The sequence below is a fragment of the Apteryx rowi genome, unplaced genomic scaffold (genome assembly GCF_003343035.1).
Source record: "Apteryx rowi isolate R43461 unplaced genomic scaffold, aptRow1 scaffold_66, whole genome shotgun sequence".
Classification (NCBI taxonomy): Eukaryota; Metazoa; Chordata; class Aves; order Apterygiformes; family Apterygidae; genus Apteryx; species Apteryx rowi.
The window spans coordinates 1,720,802-1,735,027 of record NW_020450938.1 but is presented as its reverse complement, the minus strand read 5'-3'; the positions used below and the strand labels follow the sequence as shown (position 1 = coordinate 1,735,027).

The following is a 14,226-nucleotide window of genomic DNA, read 5'->3' as shown; positions in this document are numbered from 1 at the left end:
ATCCTATCTAGATCTAGCTAGCTAAATCTATCTAGATCTAGCTAGCTAGATCTATCCTAGCTAAATCTAGCTAGATTTCCTAAGAAAATTAAGATTATGCAATCTTGCTCGGTATGTCTGTCCATCTGTATTCAGACCCCTAATAACTTTAGAATAAGTTTCAACCATATTTGTGGCAGTCCAAAAGATACTTACATTCTTACAAGCTTTGTGAGGATTGACAGTTGAGTAGATGAAAGGGATCCAAATTAGAACCCAGTCCCATGGAAGGATGATAATAGACTTTCTAACAATGATCTGTTCTGGGCTAGATTTCTTAGTTGAACGTAATGCATGATATGAACTGATATGCTGCTATGTTATAACAGAAGAGCCATTAGAGGCTGTTTCAGTTAAGTCTGTTTCTTTCAGAGAAGGGTAGAGGCTAAATCAACAAGAGCCAATTTTGTACTAGAATAACTGTGTCTAACTGTAAATACTTTCCTGAGTAGACAGACCCTTATTTTATGATTTTTCTGGGATTTTAGGACTACTGTTTCATGTGTTTTCTTCTTGACAGCAGTCAGCTTTTACAACCTATACTTCATGCACAATTGTGGTTAGGTCTTAACAGTAGGAGAGGGGAGTGGAATGTTACAATAATGACCAGAAATCACAGTCAGGCCACACTGCAGAAACAGGTTGTGTGGTTTAAATACAGTCAAAAGTTACTTTTTCTGGGTTCTACACTGAGGTTGTGGACAGATAACCTCTTACAGATCTAGCTGGAACAGTTTACCATCTCTGCCTTGAGCTCTGAATGCAGTAACTCCCAGCAGGGAATTGGTATAAAAAAAAACAGCTTGAGGAGTGAGGGTGGTTGGTGGAGGAAAAACAATGTAAGCTGTTACCGCTGTTTCCAAACGAAGGTCTATTTACTGCCTTACATATAATTTAAGTGTATATTCTTATTCTTTAACTCAATAGTAGTATGGGGATGAGGCCCAGCCATGACTGAGGATATTTAATAGGCACTTCTATCAGGCTGTAATTCAATTGTAATTAAAAAATAGATCCTTATTTACAGATAGCTTACTTGGGGTTTGACTTCAGCATTTTTTATTTTTTTCATTTTTTTTTTCTATTTTTATTCTGCAGTCTTATTTCAGAAAAGCCACCAGGAAGTTACTGGGTTGAAGTTTCTGTTGTAGAAGTATATAATAATGAAATTTTTGATCTTCTGGCCAAAGACAGTTGTGGAAGAGTATTTGGCATCAAACGTGATGTTGTCACAACCAGAGAAGGAAAGAGTGATGTTCCATTGCTTACATATGAGTAAGTGCGCAATAGGATCCTGATCATAATACAGTGTTAGTGCAATGCATAATTAAAAATCAGTTATGGATGCCAGTGAACACTTCTGAAAAATAAGTCCTTACCATATGCATATGCTCTCACTGTTTCAGTTAATGCAGGCTATTAGATTGCGGTTGGCTCCAAATATTAACATAGTCTCAGTAAAAACAATACAATTAATTTTGGTTATACTTCTGTGTTAAGCACCCTCCAGTCAGGATGCCTGAAGATAGTTATGTATTTCATTGTGACTGGATCTAGAGCATCTTGTCAGCGCTAGGAAAAGAAAGGGTAACCCAGTCACAAAGGACTTTCCCTGCAGTCTTACTGTATTATAAGAAGTCTTACAGATTATAATGGAAATGTATACACATCTTATAGATTTTTAAGAAGCTGCAGAGTGTTATTTCTCTACAATCACTGGGGGTTAAAAAAGTGCTATAGAAAGAATGACATTTTATGACATGTGGCTCTTGAAAATCCAAGTTCTTCAAATCAAAATCTAAGATTGGTCAATACCCCTTCTACTCATTCAGTTTTTAGATGCCCACCTTTCCAGTGTACATGTGTGTGGTAAGTTTGATTCTTATCTACACACATCTTGATGTTGAAGGGAGGCCTAAAGTAGTTACAGGCAACAGCTGTACCTATTTAATGCCTTCTTGTACTTCTAAGCTTTACAAAGACTTGTTAGTATACATGGGAATGGCATTACATATGTATAGTGTACAAAGCAAATACATAATACTTTCTTTTTATATATAAAACATGTATCTTTGCTATTTTGATTATAAAAATCACATGCTCATAACAATTCATGCATTTACAAGAGCAGGTCTGTTTCAGATACTCCATTTTAGTAACAGATGTGCTGTTTATGCTGGTATTAAATAAACATTAATAAAACAGGTTAAGACAAGCAGTACTAGTGGCACTGGAGAGGTGATGCTAGCCAGTGGAATTAAACTACTGAACATTCCACTGTGAGCCTGCAGAATGTGAACAGATTTCAGAAGAGAACGTTTCTGCTGTGAACTACAGAGAGGACTGGCAACTCAGAAGAAAGTTCTGTTCCTTGGGCAAATGATGTTAATGTTTGTGAAGAGAAAGAAACATCTTGTCTACTGAAGAGCTTAGCACACTGTTATAACATCTTACATTTCCATGGGAAACATGATGTTTTTATTCACTTCCCTATCCTAATGCTTGTCACAATCTAATCTGTAGTTCTCCAGGAGGAATTGGAAGTCAGATGTGAAAAGTATTTCCCCACCTTGTGAATTAAAACAAAATGCACCCTCAGTGGAATCACACAAGCATTATAACCACTAGTTTCGGTTTGTTTATGTGGGTTTAAGTTATTGCCAGAAAGCCTTGCTAAAAATATGACAATGTACTGGAGGGTTGCGTAAATATCCTTTTATTTTACCTGGCTATATGCATTTATTAACTTGTATTTTCTAGCCATTGAACTGCTCATAGAAAAGTGGAACCCCAGAGAAACTGTAAAGTGGCTTACTTCACCAGCTGGGCTATATAACTCTCCTTTCTTTCAATGAAATAGTAATCACTGCACTACTCTAGAAGGGTTTAACGTTTTTCTTGGGGGTATGTCTTCTCTTCACACTTGAGGTTAAATATGATTTCCAGACAAATTCTGCATTCTTGTTTGCACTCTGTATGTCCCATAAGAGCCTGGAAATAATTAAAAATGACTAGAGCTTGAAATGATGAATCCTTTTGCTCTCTCTCAGTCTGTATTATGCTGCTTGGTGGGTTTCTCTCAGTCTGTGTTCTTGGATTTCCCCAGCTGTGACTATACTTTAACTTTCGGCACCTGGTTAATTTGGATAGATAGAGACTCCCTAGGCTTTATTGTCAGGGAAAAGAAAGACTCCTTCAGAGGTGACTGGGAGCAGAACCTAACCTGTCTGTGCTTATTCCTTCTTGAAAGAGCTAATCTTTTTCCTTTGACTAGAAAAGGAAGGAACTGTATGACTTAGCAGATGAAAAATGGGTGCATACAGTGTGGGTACAATAGGAGTTGAATACTTTTTTCTGCTTTGTCAGAACCTCCAAGTAATTTTTAATTACAGTATCTCAGTGACCAAGATCATTCCTGGATCATTCCTGAAAAATGTTTACCCACAAGGACGCTTTGCATAGTTAGCAGGTGACCCATCTCTTCCTAGGCTTTGAGGAGGAGAAAGGTGAGATGTGTCAGGGATCTCTGCCATAGAAACAGGAACCAGAAGCTGCAGTAAGGTTTTATTTGTTGTTCTAGTCCATAAAATGGCTGCTGTGTTTATTTCTTTAAATTTTAATGTATGGTAAAGGAACCTGGTGCCTTGAGCTAAGAACCTTCTTAAAACATTTATCTAAATCAATTGATAAATACTCAGTTCTAATGCAAATATACACAAAAATATGGACATGTATCTCAATTACAATGCAAGCTGCAAAAAAGTCCAATTCATAAGCGGGTTATATTAATAATTATACAGAAAGGTTAATAAGAAAAAGCAAACCCAAACAAAGTAAGGGAACCATGGAGTGAGGCCACCCAGCTGCCTGAAATCTAAAGTAAACAGCTGGTGCTTTGAATAAAAACACATCCTCATTTGTAATAATATTTCATCTCGGAATATATTGGCCTGCTGGGTCTCATTGGTTTCTCCATATGTCCAATAAAATACAGTAGTTTCCTTCCTGTTAACGTGCACATCCTACTGAATCACAGAAACCTCAGTTTCTTTCTTCTTTTACAACTTGGTTGACTTTGGAGAACTTTCAGCATCAAATTTTTAACCTAAGCACAATGGGGCTTCTCTTTGTAGAAGCTGGTCCTTGAATGTATGGTACATACAGCATGATACAGTAGTAAAGATTATACCAAAAATCATTACCAGGAGACAGTCCCACTGAGGAGCTGCTGTGAGGATTTTGGAGCACTGGGCTGGTGATGCTGTTTACCTCCAGAGTCAGCTGCAGTTTCCTAATAGATGACCAACACTAACTGCATATCCCAAGGCTTAGCTCTGTCTGCAAACCTCAGTTACAGCACAGCAGCTGAGTGGTACTGCCCACTCGCCAGTGAACAGCAGCAACAGCTTGCAGAAGCCGATTGCCTGTTGCTACATTCTAGCAAAGGCTGTTCACCTCTCAGGCTATCCAGTTCTGGCTGATCAGCTATTGGAATGCAGTTCAAAACTCAGGAAGGCAGGAACTGTCTCCTTGCACCTGAGGCAATAGTTAGATCACCCCAGTGAATTGCTTATGTGGTTGCTTCTCTCTTAAGTGTCTGTCTTACAAAGGTAAGTAGGGTTTAGCTAAGTGTATTCCCCTTCTTTAGTATATATCTTTGCTTTATTTTCAGAGTAAGTTGTTTCAGTTGGGTATATCTCTTTTTTTCTCTGACCTCTTCAAGTATGCCTGTTCTTAGCTTGTAATATGTTTGTACCCAGTGTGACTTTCACTGAAATTGGCCAAATCTAAGTCATGAAGGCCTTACCTTTTATCACATGCTTTGCAGTGATGTAGAACCAAGTCTGTAGCAGGCAGCCTGTCAGGAGAGTTATTAATGGTTCTGGTGTCTCACAAGGCATTCTGTAACCAGGCTGTGATATGCAGTCATAATAATTTATACACCCATCTAGAAACTAATGCTTGGTGGTGTGGCTTGAGTGATTATTGAACAAGGCAGTGCAGTGAAAGGAAAGGGTAAGGAACACCATTTTATTGGTAATCTTACCTTTGTTTTCAGATTGCAAGCCTGGGGAAAATGGTAGGTTTTTTTCTTTACCTAATCAGTTTATTTCACCTTCTGTATCAGGTTTTTGCCCTTCAGTTGCTCATATTGCAGTATTTCCTTCATCTGAAAAATAGAACAGATAGTATAAGATAAAATGATCTATATGAACTTATGCCTGTCTATTCTGACACTGTACTGGAATCCCTGTTTATTGAACAGCAGAACTGAACTTTTTCACAAGGATTTTGGAATTAATTCTGAATGTGAACTGTAATTTCCAAAGGCTCAGAGAAATTTCTTTTTTTTTTTTTTCCGCCCTATTTCTGTACCTCCCAAAGAGCAGGTGCTTGTTTAACATAAACTGGTCAACTCCACATCTGTAAGACCAGAGATTTCAGGAATGTCTAAGTCTATTTGTGTATTTTTTTTCAAAGTGCAGAGGTGTAGGAATTTGAATCACTCCCAGAGCTGAGGTACTCTGTCTACAGTGTTGCAAGGCTGGCAGGTCACTTCCTCAGCACTTTCAGTAATAAGTCACAGCTTTTGCCTTGAATTTTCATCTTGGACTATGTCCCACCAGAAAAAGACTATAACACAGCAGCTTGTGCAACTCAAAACTGAAAGCAGTTTAGAGATAGAGTGGGGAATAGTACAAGGAGTTAGAAGAGTGGGGAAGAGGAAATGATCAGCTCATGTCCAAGTTGCCAGCTTTCTCATGTCATTTTTACTGTGAATCAGTTACTTTCTACTTGTTTCTTTATTTCCTAGAACTGTTGAAAATATATCTGAATTCTTGCATCTAGTAAACAAAGGCCTGCAGTTAAGAGTCAGACACCCAACACTGGTGCACGCTCATTCCTCTCGTTCTCATCTGGTAGTTACATTGACCATAACCACAATTGTCTCTGGAGATAACTTTGGTAAGTAGAATGTTACTAAAATACATCTAGAGCCATTTGTTTTTGAAACACAGTCTGCGAACTGAAAGATTTTCGTATCGTTCTTTCTTCATTTTTCCAGTGCTTAATCCATTCCCTCAGTTCTTTTCTTTTGTTGTTTAACCTTTCAGATAGCTTTTAAACACCTTACCAGTTTGATTTCTGAATGCTACTGGTTTTAGCAGATGCTTTCATAGTAACTTCTTACTTTTCTTTACACGTCTTGACTTATGGAGTTCTTAAAATTTATTTCATTAGTTGTTTCATGCCATAAAACTTGATCAGTAAGTCATCATCTGATAGACACTCAAATACAGTAATTAAATCACTTTGTATGACATATCATCTAATTATACTTGCTAAGTTTGTGGTAAAGCTAACCAATGTTGTTGGTGTTTTAGGGCGTATGCTTTAAAACATATGCCCTAATGTGTTTTAGGGCATGTGCTAATCAGCATATGCTGCTAGGGTGAGAAAGAATTGTTTTTTATCTGCTACCTTGCAATAAATCCATTAAATTCAGAGTCTCTTGAACTATTAATAATAGGTCACTGCAGGAACAGACAACATAGTTGTTTTATTTAGTATGGCAAAACCTGTATTTCTACATTATAGTTATGTCCTTTGCTTATTTTTTTCATTACCACATCAACACTTACCAGTTAATTGCTTTAGGAATAACTTTGGCTTTTGGGGGGTTTACTTTGTTTTCTTTTGCTCATGTTGTAATTAAACTCTCCTTTTTCAGTGCTGTGGTCTGTTTCCTTCATATTCTGCAGCAACAATATGGTTTTAGAAAGTGGAAAATATTTAACATTTTTTCTCTCGATTGCTATCAGAAATTAGATTGACAATATTAGCAAAACAGAACAAACACTGCCCTCATTTACCTATGCCCCTGCCAAAAGACACAGTCATTTTGCATGTTGTAGCTCTGGCATTTCAGATGTTAGCTCTGTCCAGTTCCAGATTCTTGTCAATCAGGCAGATGTTACTTTTCAAAACGCAGAGCATTTGCATCATTACCACACCAGCCATCTTGTCTAGTCCAGACTTTCCTCTGCCATTGGTAATTGCAGTCACCCTGCTACACCACATTGTCTGGCAGCAAAACTCCACAGAAATATCTAATTTATGCTGAATGCAGACTCTTAGGTTTACAGTTCATAGCACAAGGATGAAGATGAGCAATATGGGTGTGGGGTGGGGAGAAATCAACATTGCAAATGGGACCTCATTATAGAAGTGTGATAGTGCATTCTGTTTAAAAGAAAATATTCCTGACTTAAAATCTATGTGCAATTGACAAGTATCTCAACACTGGAGATCTAAGTCACTAAATAAAAAGTTATAAAGTCTAAGATGAGCTCTTCAACAAAAGCAAGAGAGGACAAGCAAGCACTTTTTCAGGTTTGATTAAGTTCTTATCGCAATTTGTTTAAGGGGAGGCAGTTACTTCGTTTCTTCGTCTCAGGCTGAAGAGGAGAGAGAACACTTATTTTTACACGTCTGGACTGAAGCCATTTATTCTGTGTAAGCTAACACAACTGCTCAGTCTACAGTGTGAACAGCTAGCTCGGGTATTAGCAGCAGCCTAGTTGGAGAGGTACAGAGCTCTACAAGCTAGTTATGTCTGCTCCCTACTCAAGTTTTGCAGCCCACCGTGAACTTTGTCCTATTGCAACTAGACTCCTTAAGACCTCAAGCCAGTTTATTGTTTCTATTACCTGTAGCAGAGCCTCTGCCTTTTATTCTTTTATGTCCTTCCTTACAACAAAGAGAGATGGACGAAAACCAGAACACTGAAGAAAAAAAGGAGAACTGCTTTGGGAAGGTCCTTTTGCATATATTCCTGCTAAGCTAATGCCAAAGCAGCTTTTCCAGAGAATTTATCTTCCTCTTCCCAGCAGAGAGTGAAAGCCAGATGCTGCTACTAAGGAAGGGGAAGGATGTGAAGCAGGCTAGTGCAGCTACAGAACAAGGGCCAGAACGAGTAGGTGACCTACCTGAACAAGTGCAAGTAATGCTAACAAGGCTAATAGCTCATCAGGCAGAGACGCAGCAGTGAGATAAGATGGCTGAAGGTAGTCTAGAGGAAATAGCAGCAAAGGACAGAATAGAAGAGGCAGGATGAACAAGTTTGGCCAGAGCAGCAGCAGATGAAAGACCAACTGCTTAGAAACAGACTTCAGAGCTTACGGCTCCTAACCATTCAAAATCCTATTTTGTTTGCAGTCGATCTAAAACATGATAAAATGCCTTTTTGAAGTCCTTAGTGGTCTCCTGTTTCTTGCTTTCCAGCTAGAAGTGTGTATATTGGGGGCATCAGATACAACACAAGCTACATCAAGTCTTGTTATCAACTGGTATGATCAATCTGATGAGCAAAATCTTAAACAGGATAGACAAGGTTTCAGACCAGGTTGTTCAGCCTGCCCATATCATTGATTCTGACTTGTATATTGCTTCTGTTAAATATTCTGAAACAGCAGACATTGTGCTCCTCCCCGTAGATGCCATCTCAATTTCCAGTGTCACTAAGAAGCTCTCCTTGTTTCTTTTTTTTTCACTAACCAGGTATTTCATGGGAAGATGAACTAACCAGTCAGAAGCTAAATAAAGAGCTTTTCTGCACCTTTCCACAGAAAATGAGAGAAAATAAATCCACCTTTTCTTCCAGAGCCTCTTCACCAGCACAATTTGAAACAACTGAAAAACCGAAGCAAATCAAAACTAGACTGCAGCTGGTGGATCTAGCTGGCAGCGAGTGTGTCGGTAAGCAAATGTGTCTGTTTCTGAAAAAAGCTGTTTGGAATGATGGGCATAGATCCTCCCAGATCTGGAGTAAAGCACTTGCCTTTAGCTCTTTACGTAGGGATATGTGTTACCCTACTTTTGCACAGGTGGTGGTTTAATCACACAGATCCTGACATAAATGAAGTTTTGGGGCCTTACTGTTCCAGTTTTACAGTGGTGCAGTTTACCTGAAAATCTGACTGCATTAGCCTGAAGTAAGCCCAGGGCAGGTACCCATATCATAGGTATATTATTTGTTCAGACTGCTTTTCTTAGGTTTGTTTTTCTACTTTGAAAATTATCATGTCTTTGTACAGGAATGTTCAAAGTGTGTAAATTATTTAAATCTTACAAATATTTGTAAAAATTGATATCACCATGTGTGGGTTTCTCTGCTTCATTGTGGAAAAATTCTTGAAGGAAGTTAGTGTTGAAAAGATAATACTGTTTTCATTGTTTCTTCAAAGTATTTTCCTCCTCCCCCTCCTCTGTGCACACAATAATTTAAAAAATTTGATTACTTCCTAAAGGACAAGCTTTCTTACCAAGAAAAGCCATGCAGCCAAATGTACCATTCCAGAAATAATGTTTTGAAAACTGAACCAGTATTATGAAAGAGTCTTTTACATTACTGCCAAGAGTTCTTGCTGCTGCTCACTGTTAAACTTTTGTTCTATAGAGAAGCATAATGTAATACATTATTTTTTCATTTGCTGTGAGTGCTGGAAACTGGTGAACATGTAACTGAGCAATAGTGTGTGTTTGTTCTCTCAGTTCAACCAGGACAAATATTTATTTGGTTTGGGGCTCAGTGGGCCAGATCCTCCAGTGAAGCCAGTAGAGCTGTGCTCACTTATATCAGTGTTAGATATGGCCCAGCACATGCAGTAGACTAACCTCTGCCATTGGCTACACTGCTGAAGATTTGAAGAAGTTAGACTTACTCTGATAAAAGTGAGGGCAGCTGTTGATTCTTTTTTTTTTTTTTTAAAGGTGGGCAAATCTAAGTAAGCGAGCAGCAGTACATCAGGTATCACACACACTTAAAATGTACATCAGCACCTTGCCTTGTTAATGGCTGGTAATGTTCTCAAAAGCTCCACAGCCATCCTAGACCATTTATGCCATTCACAAGCTAAGTGGTCACTTCTTAGCAAACTCATTTTCGCTTTGAGAACTCACCTGAATGCTTTGTGGAAGTTCATCTGATCAGACATAGATGTTTGCTGTTTAAACGTGTACCCTTTCCCTCATTTGCAATTTTCTGCTTTAAGGTGATATCCATTGTCTTAGGAATCCCTGCTTCTCTTCACTGACTATAAAAGAAGCCTGGGGACAGCCAGCAGATACAGACCCAAGTAAAGTTAGTCTGAGATACATCCTATTTCAGATTATTATCCACCCTGTGGCAGGGTTTTCCAAACTGTTTTCCTCTGTGCCACCCTCCCAAGAGACTCTACCATTCCAGCCTCATCCTCTCCATCACAGTAACACTCCTCCAGCCCTCCCTGTCCAGCCCTCTGTGTTTTTCCTGTTATTGTGCCTTCTCCCACTTACCCTTTGAACACCTCTCTTGTTCTCCCAGTTTGGAAAATGCTGGCCTAAAGGGGAAAATAAGATCTTTAGCCTCTCCCTCTACAGCTTCTTGCTCTCTCTAGAGGTGGGAGAGAAGGCAGTTGAGGAAACTGTAGCCCATTCTGATCATTACACTAGCGTTAGCTCTGCCCAACCTGCTCATATGCTCTGGGTAATGAGATGTGATTGCAGATGCACCTGTAGCTCTTCTGCTACCCCAAAGAAGGGGTAGCATTTGAATAATGTGATGCTAAATGCTAATAGCAAGTTTCTCTCCCCCAAATGGCAGCAATAAGGACAGGAAGACTTACTCTAACTGCACACTCATCCAGACTGATCAAAGAGTTGAGCTTGCAACAGCTTTGCTAAATTGGTGCAATTTGATGTGTAGACCAAACCTTTCAGCATTAGCTACACACCACCATGCAGGCTGGATGGTAAAAGGGCATCCTTTTCCTGTATGAACAAGTACAGCGAATCATACCATAAAGAACAGTACCTTACAGAATTTGGTAAACATAAACTCCTCAAACTTATGGCCATTGTACAGCTCTGTTTCTGCAGCTTACGTCATCAGCTTCAAAACTCAGTGTTGCTCCTGTTGGTCCTAAGGGATACACACTGGGCAGTTAACTATTACAAGAAATGTTGGAACACAAGAGGTTTCTCTCCCAAAACACTGTGGACTGGTGTTTACAAAAGCAGTATTGTCTTCTCTAATCTTGTAGTGTTCCTACTTACTCAGTTCCCTATTCCTGATTGATACATACAAAGCCAAGATGCACCGTACAGCTGGAGACATCAACTTTAACATGAGATACCTCAGATCATCTGCATTCACTGAACTTCTTTAACCCTATTTCAAAAGAATAAATGTACTGAACAATGTATTGCTACTGTGGAGTAAGCAACCACTGCATTTTGCTTTTAGTATGGGTGGATTGGAAGTCATGTTTTAGAATGTGTATTTAAAAATGTTGTGTCACAAGTAGGTGATACACCAATAGAATTTTTCACACACTGTACTCAAAGTAGCTGTGCTTAGTCTTACCATTGCCTTTCTCTACACTGTATTAGGTATGTCTGGAGTGACAGGTGCAGCACTGAGAGAGACATCATTTATTAACCGCAGCTTGTCTGCTCTGGCAGATGTTCTTGGAGCAATAGCAGAACAGCGATCTCATGTACCATACCGAAACAGCAAACTTACGCATCTGCTCCAGGATGCTATAGGTGAGCAATTATTCTGATTTTTGTTTAACAATATAAAATAGACTTCTTTTCCCAACCTTTCCCCCTCTTTCATTGGGTAAAACTAAACAATGAGCTTGTGTTGACACACTTCCTTTGTATGTGGGCCTCTGTTTAAAGAATCTAGCTTTGGAGCAGTGTGAGTACACAGATCTGTGAGTACACAGTGCGAGTTCTGAACTCCTCCTGAATTTGGCCACATCTTGATGTTTCCAAGGTTCAGTTTATTAATAAACTTAGAATAATCACAGTATTGCTAATAATACAGTGTGAAGGCTAATGATTGCATTTCACTGGTGTTCCATGTTATGTACAGTTTACAAGTTAAGCTTCAATCTTAATTAGTACAGGGCACAGTCAGGTATTTGCAAATCTCTTACTGCTACAGGACACAGTATTAAGACAAAGGAGGCAGACTCCAGAATACCTGTGTGGTAGTCTGCTACAACTTCTTTGTGTGTTCAGGTCACTTTTTCTCTAGCTCTTCATCTATGCAGAAATAGCTTTATAGCAAGTAATCTCAGTAGTAATATCAGGTTTGTGTCAAGCCCATACAGTATATTAGTTTATTCTTTCCTTCAGCCACAGAACATCAGCTGCTATGTTTTTAGCTCCAGAAGTCTCCAGTTCAAGGTAGTGGCAGTGACTGAGGTAACAGCTGTTCAGACTTTCAGAAGAAGACTATTCATTTTTACTTGACTTTCTGATTTCCCCTAGTGCTGCAGTGAGTGCTGTGAAAAGGGGAAGCCAAAGCAGCAAGTCTAGGAGCTAGGCTGTATGCACACTGAGCCTGTTTTTCAATCATGCTTGGCATATGACGTGGTATACTGTTTAGGTGCAATGCTTAAAATGGCAATTTCTGTGTTCGTTTAATCACTGTAAACTTTTAATAAATCCATTTTGCTGTACCGCACACACATGAGCCATTTTGCCTTCATCCTGAATTTGCAAACATCTGACAAAGCTTAATGAGGTGTCCAGACCCATAATGTACATGCAGACTAACTGATGAAACCATAAGGGGAAAGAATTCTATATTACAAATTGTGAAATATTTATTCTGCTACTGGGGAAGCAATCATATTCTTAGATGTAGGCTTCCCTGTAAGCAGCTGTCTGTTTTCAACAGCTGTGTTCGCATATAGTCTTCTGCTTCTAAAAGCAATGGTAGCCTATGCTGGTTGCTTGTAGATCAGTACATTATCAGTTCATAACTTCCTGAAAATAATGGGTGTTTTTCAGTCTTTTTTTTTTTTTTTCCTTCACTTTTAGGAGGTGATGCTAAACTGCTGGTGATGCTGTGCATCTCTCCTGACCAGAAGTACTTAGCAGAATCAATGCAGTCTTTGGGATTTGGAACTCGTGCTCGGCAAGTTCAGAGAGGACAGGTCAAGAAAAAAAATCTCCCAGTGCTGAGTAAAGCAAAATAAAACCTAAGACTCCTGTGGATTAAAGTATTATTAATGAGTGAGTTCCTCAGACTGAAATGTATATTGTTGTCCTAAAGCCATTCTTCTAGATATCAACTGCCAGATAAAATAAACATTCCTCAATATGGCGTTAGCAAGCCATAAACCTGCTGATAATGTTCTTGCTCCAAGGATAACAAGTATTGACAACAGCTACCAACCATGATAGAATGGCACAGAAATAGATCAGGCTTTTTTTTAGGAGAGCTACTTCAAGACATGATTTTGGTGATGTGTTTCCTTTGGGCAAATAAGTAAAACTAGGTCAAGAGAACCCTGATTTAGGATGGCTCGCTTCAGAAAGGCCAGGGCTGCATTTCGTTATTTCAGTAGAAGGCAGGCATGAGTCAAACTATCATTCAATGCTTCAAAGCAGCAAATGAAAAACTCCCCTCAGCTTGAATGAAAATGAGACACGCCATCTTGGCATGTTCTTCTTTCTAACATGGGGTCATTCCTAATGCATTATCAATAGACAGGAGTGTAGAGTAGAGTATTGAATGGGGTTTGGCTTGCTGATTTTCAACATGAAATAATGGCAATAGTGAGATAGGGAAAAAGGAATTAGGCTGTATCTGTTATCCTTCTGGAATGTAGCTCAGGAAGCAAATAAGAGATTATACAGCTTTTGGAAAACATGCTCAGGTTAAATGGTTGGAGCAAATTCCAGCTCTACCAAGTTCTCTTGGAATAATGCTTTGCCTGTTTTTTGGTCCACGAGTGAGGAAAGGCACTGAACTACAGCTTCTTATGACTAATGGGACCTAACTTGTACAACTGTTTTAGTAGCAGACTTGCTTGTTGTTTTGTTTGCATTTCTGTAGTATGTAAATTAACCATATCAAAACTTTGAAGTCATGTCTGCACATTAGAGAAGGATGAATAGAAGCTTCCCAACTACCAAGTGAATAAAACATCAAAAACCCAGCTCATGATACAATGCTTGTCATCTTCAGTGGGCTTTTACCATCTTATCAATGTTGAAATCACATCATGAGGGGTTTCTGAATGAAGTTATGTGAGGAGAAGTTTCAAGTAAATTTAAGCAATGTTTAAGATAAGTGGTTCTGAGATACATAGTTGGATTCTAGTAACATCTGATGGGTTTTAT

General features: G+C 38.9%; 1 protein-coding gene across 1 annotated transcript in view; it reads left to right on the top strand.

The window, feature by feature from the left end:
• Positions 1 to 13,076, top strand: part of KIF25 (kinesin family member 25) — a 46,807-nt gene extending 33,731 nt beyond the window's left edge. The window contains exons 11-15 of the mRNA XM_026085096.1: positions 1,138 to 1,314; positions 5,855 to 6,006; positions 8,602 to 8,799; positions 11,473 to 11,628; positions 12,919 to 13,076. Of these exons, the coding sequence (XP_025940881.1) occupies positions 1,138 to 1,314; positions 5,855 to 6,006; positions 8,602 to 8,799; positions 11,473 to 11,628; positions 12,919 to 13,076 (841 nt within the window). The remainder of the gene's footprint in view (positions 1 to 1,137; positions 1,315 to 5,854; positions 6,007 to 8,601; positions 8,800 to 11,472; positions 11,629 to 12,918) is intronic.
• The last annotated feature ends 1,150 nt before the right edge of the window (positions 13,077 to 14,226 follow it).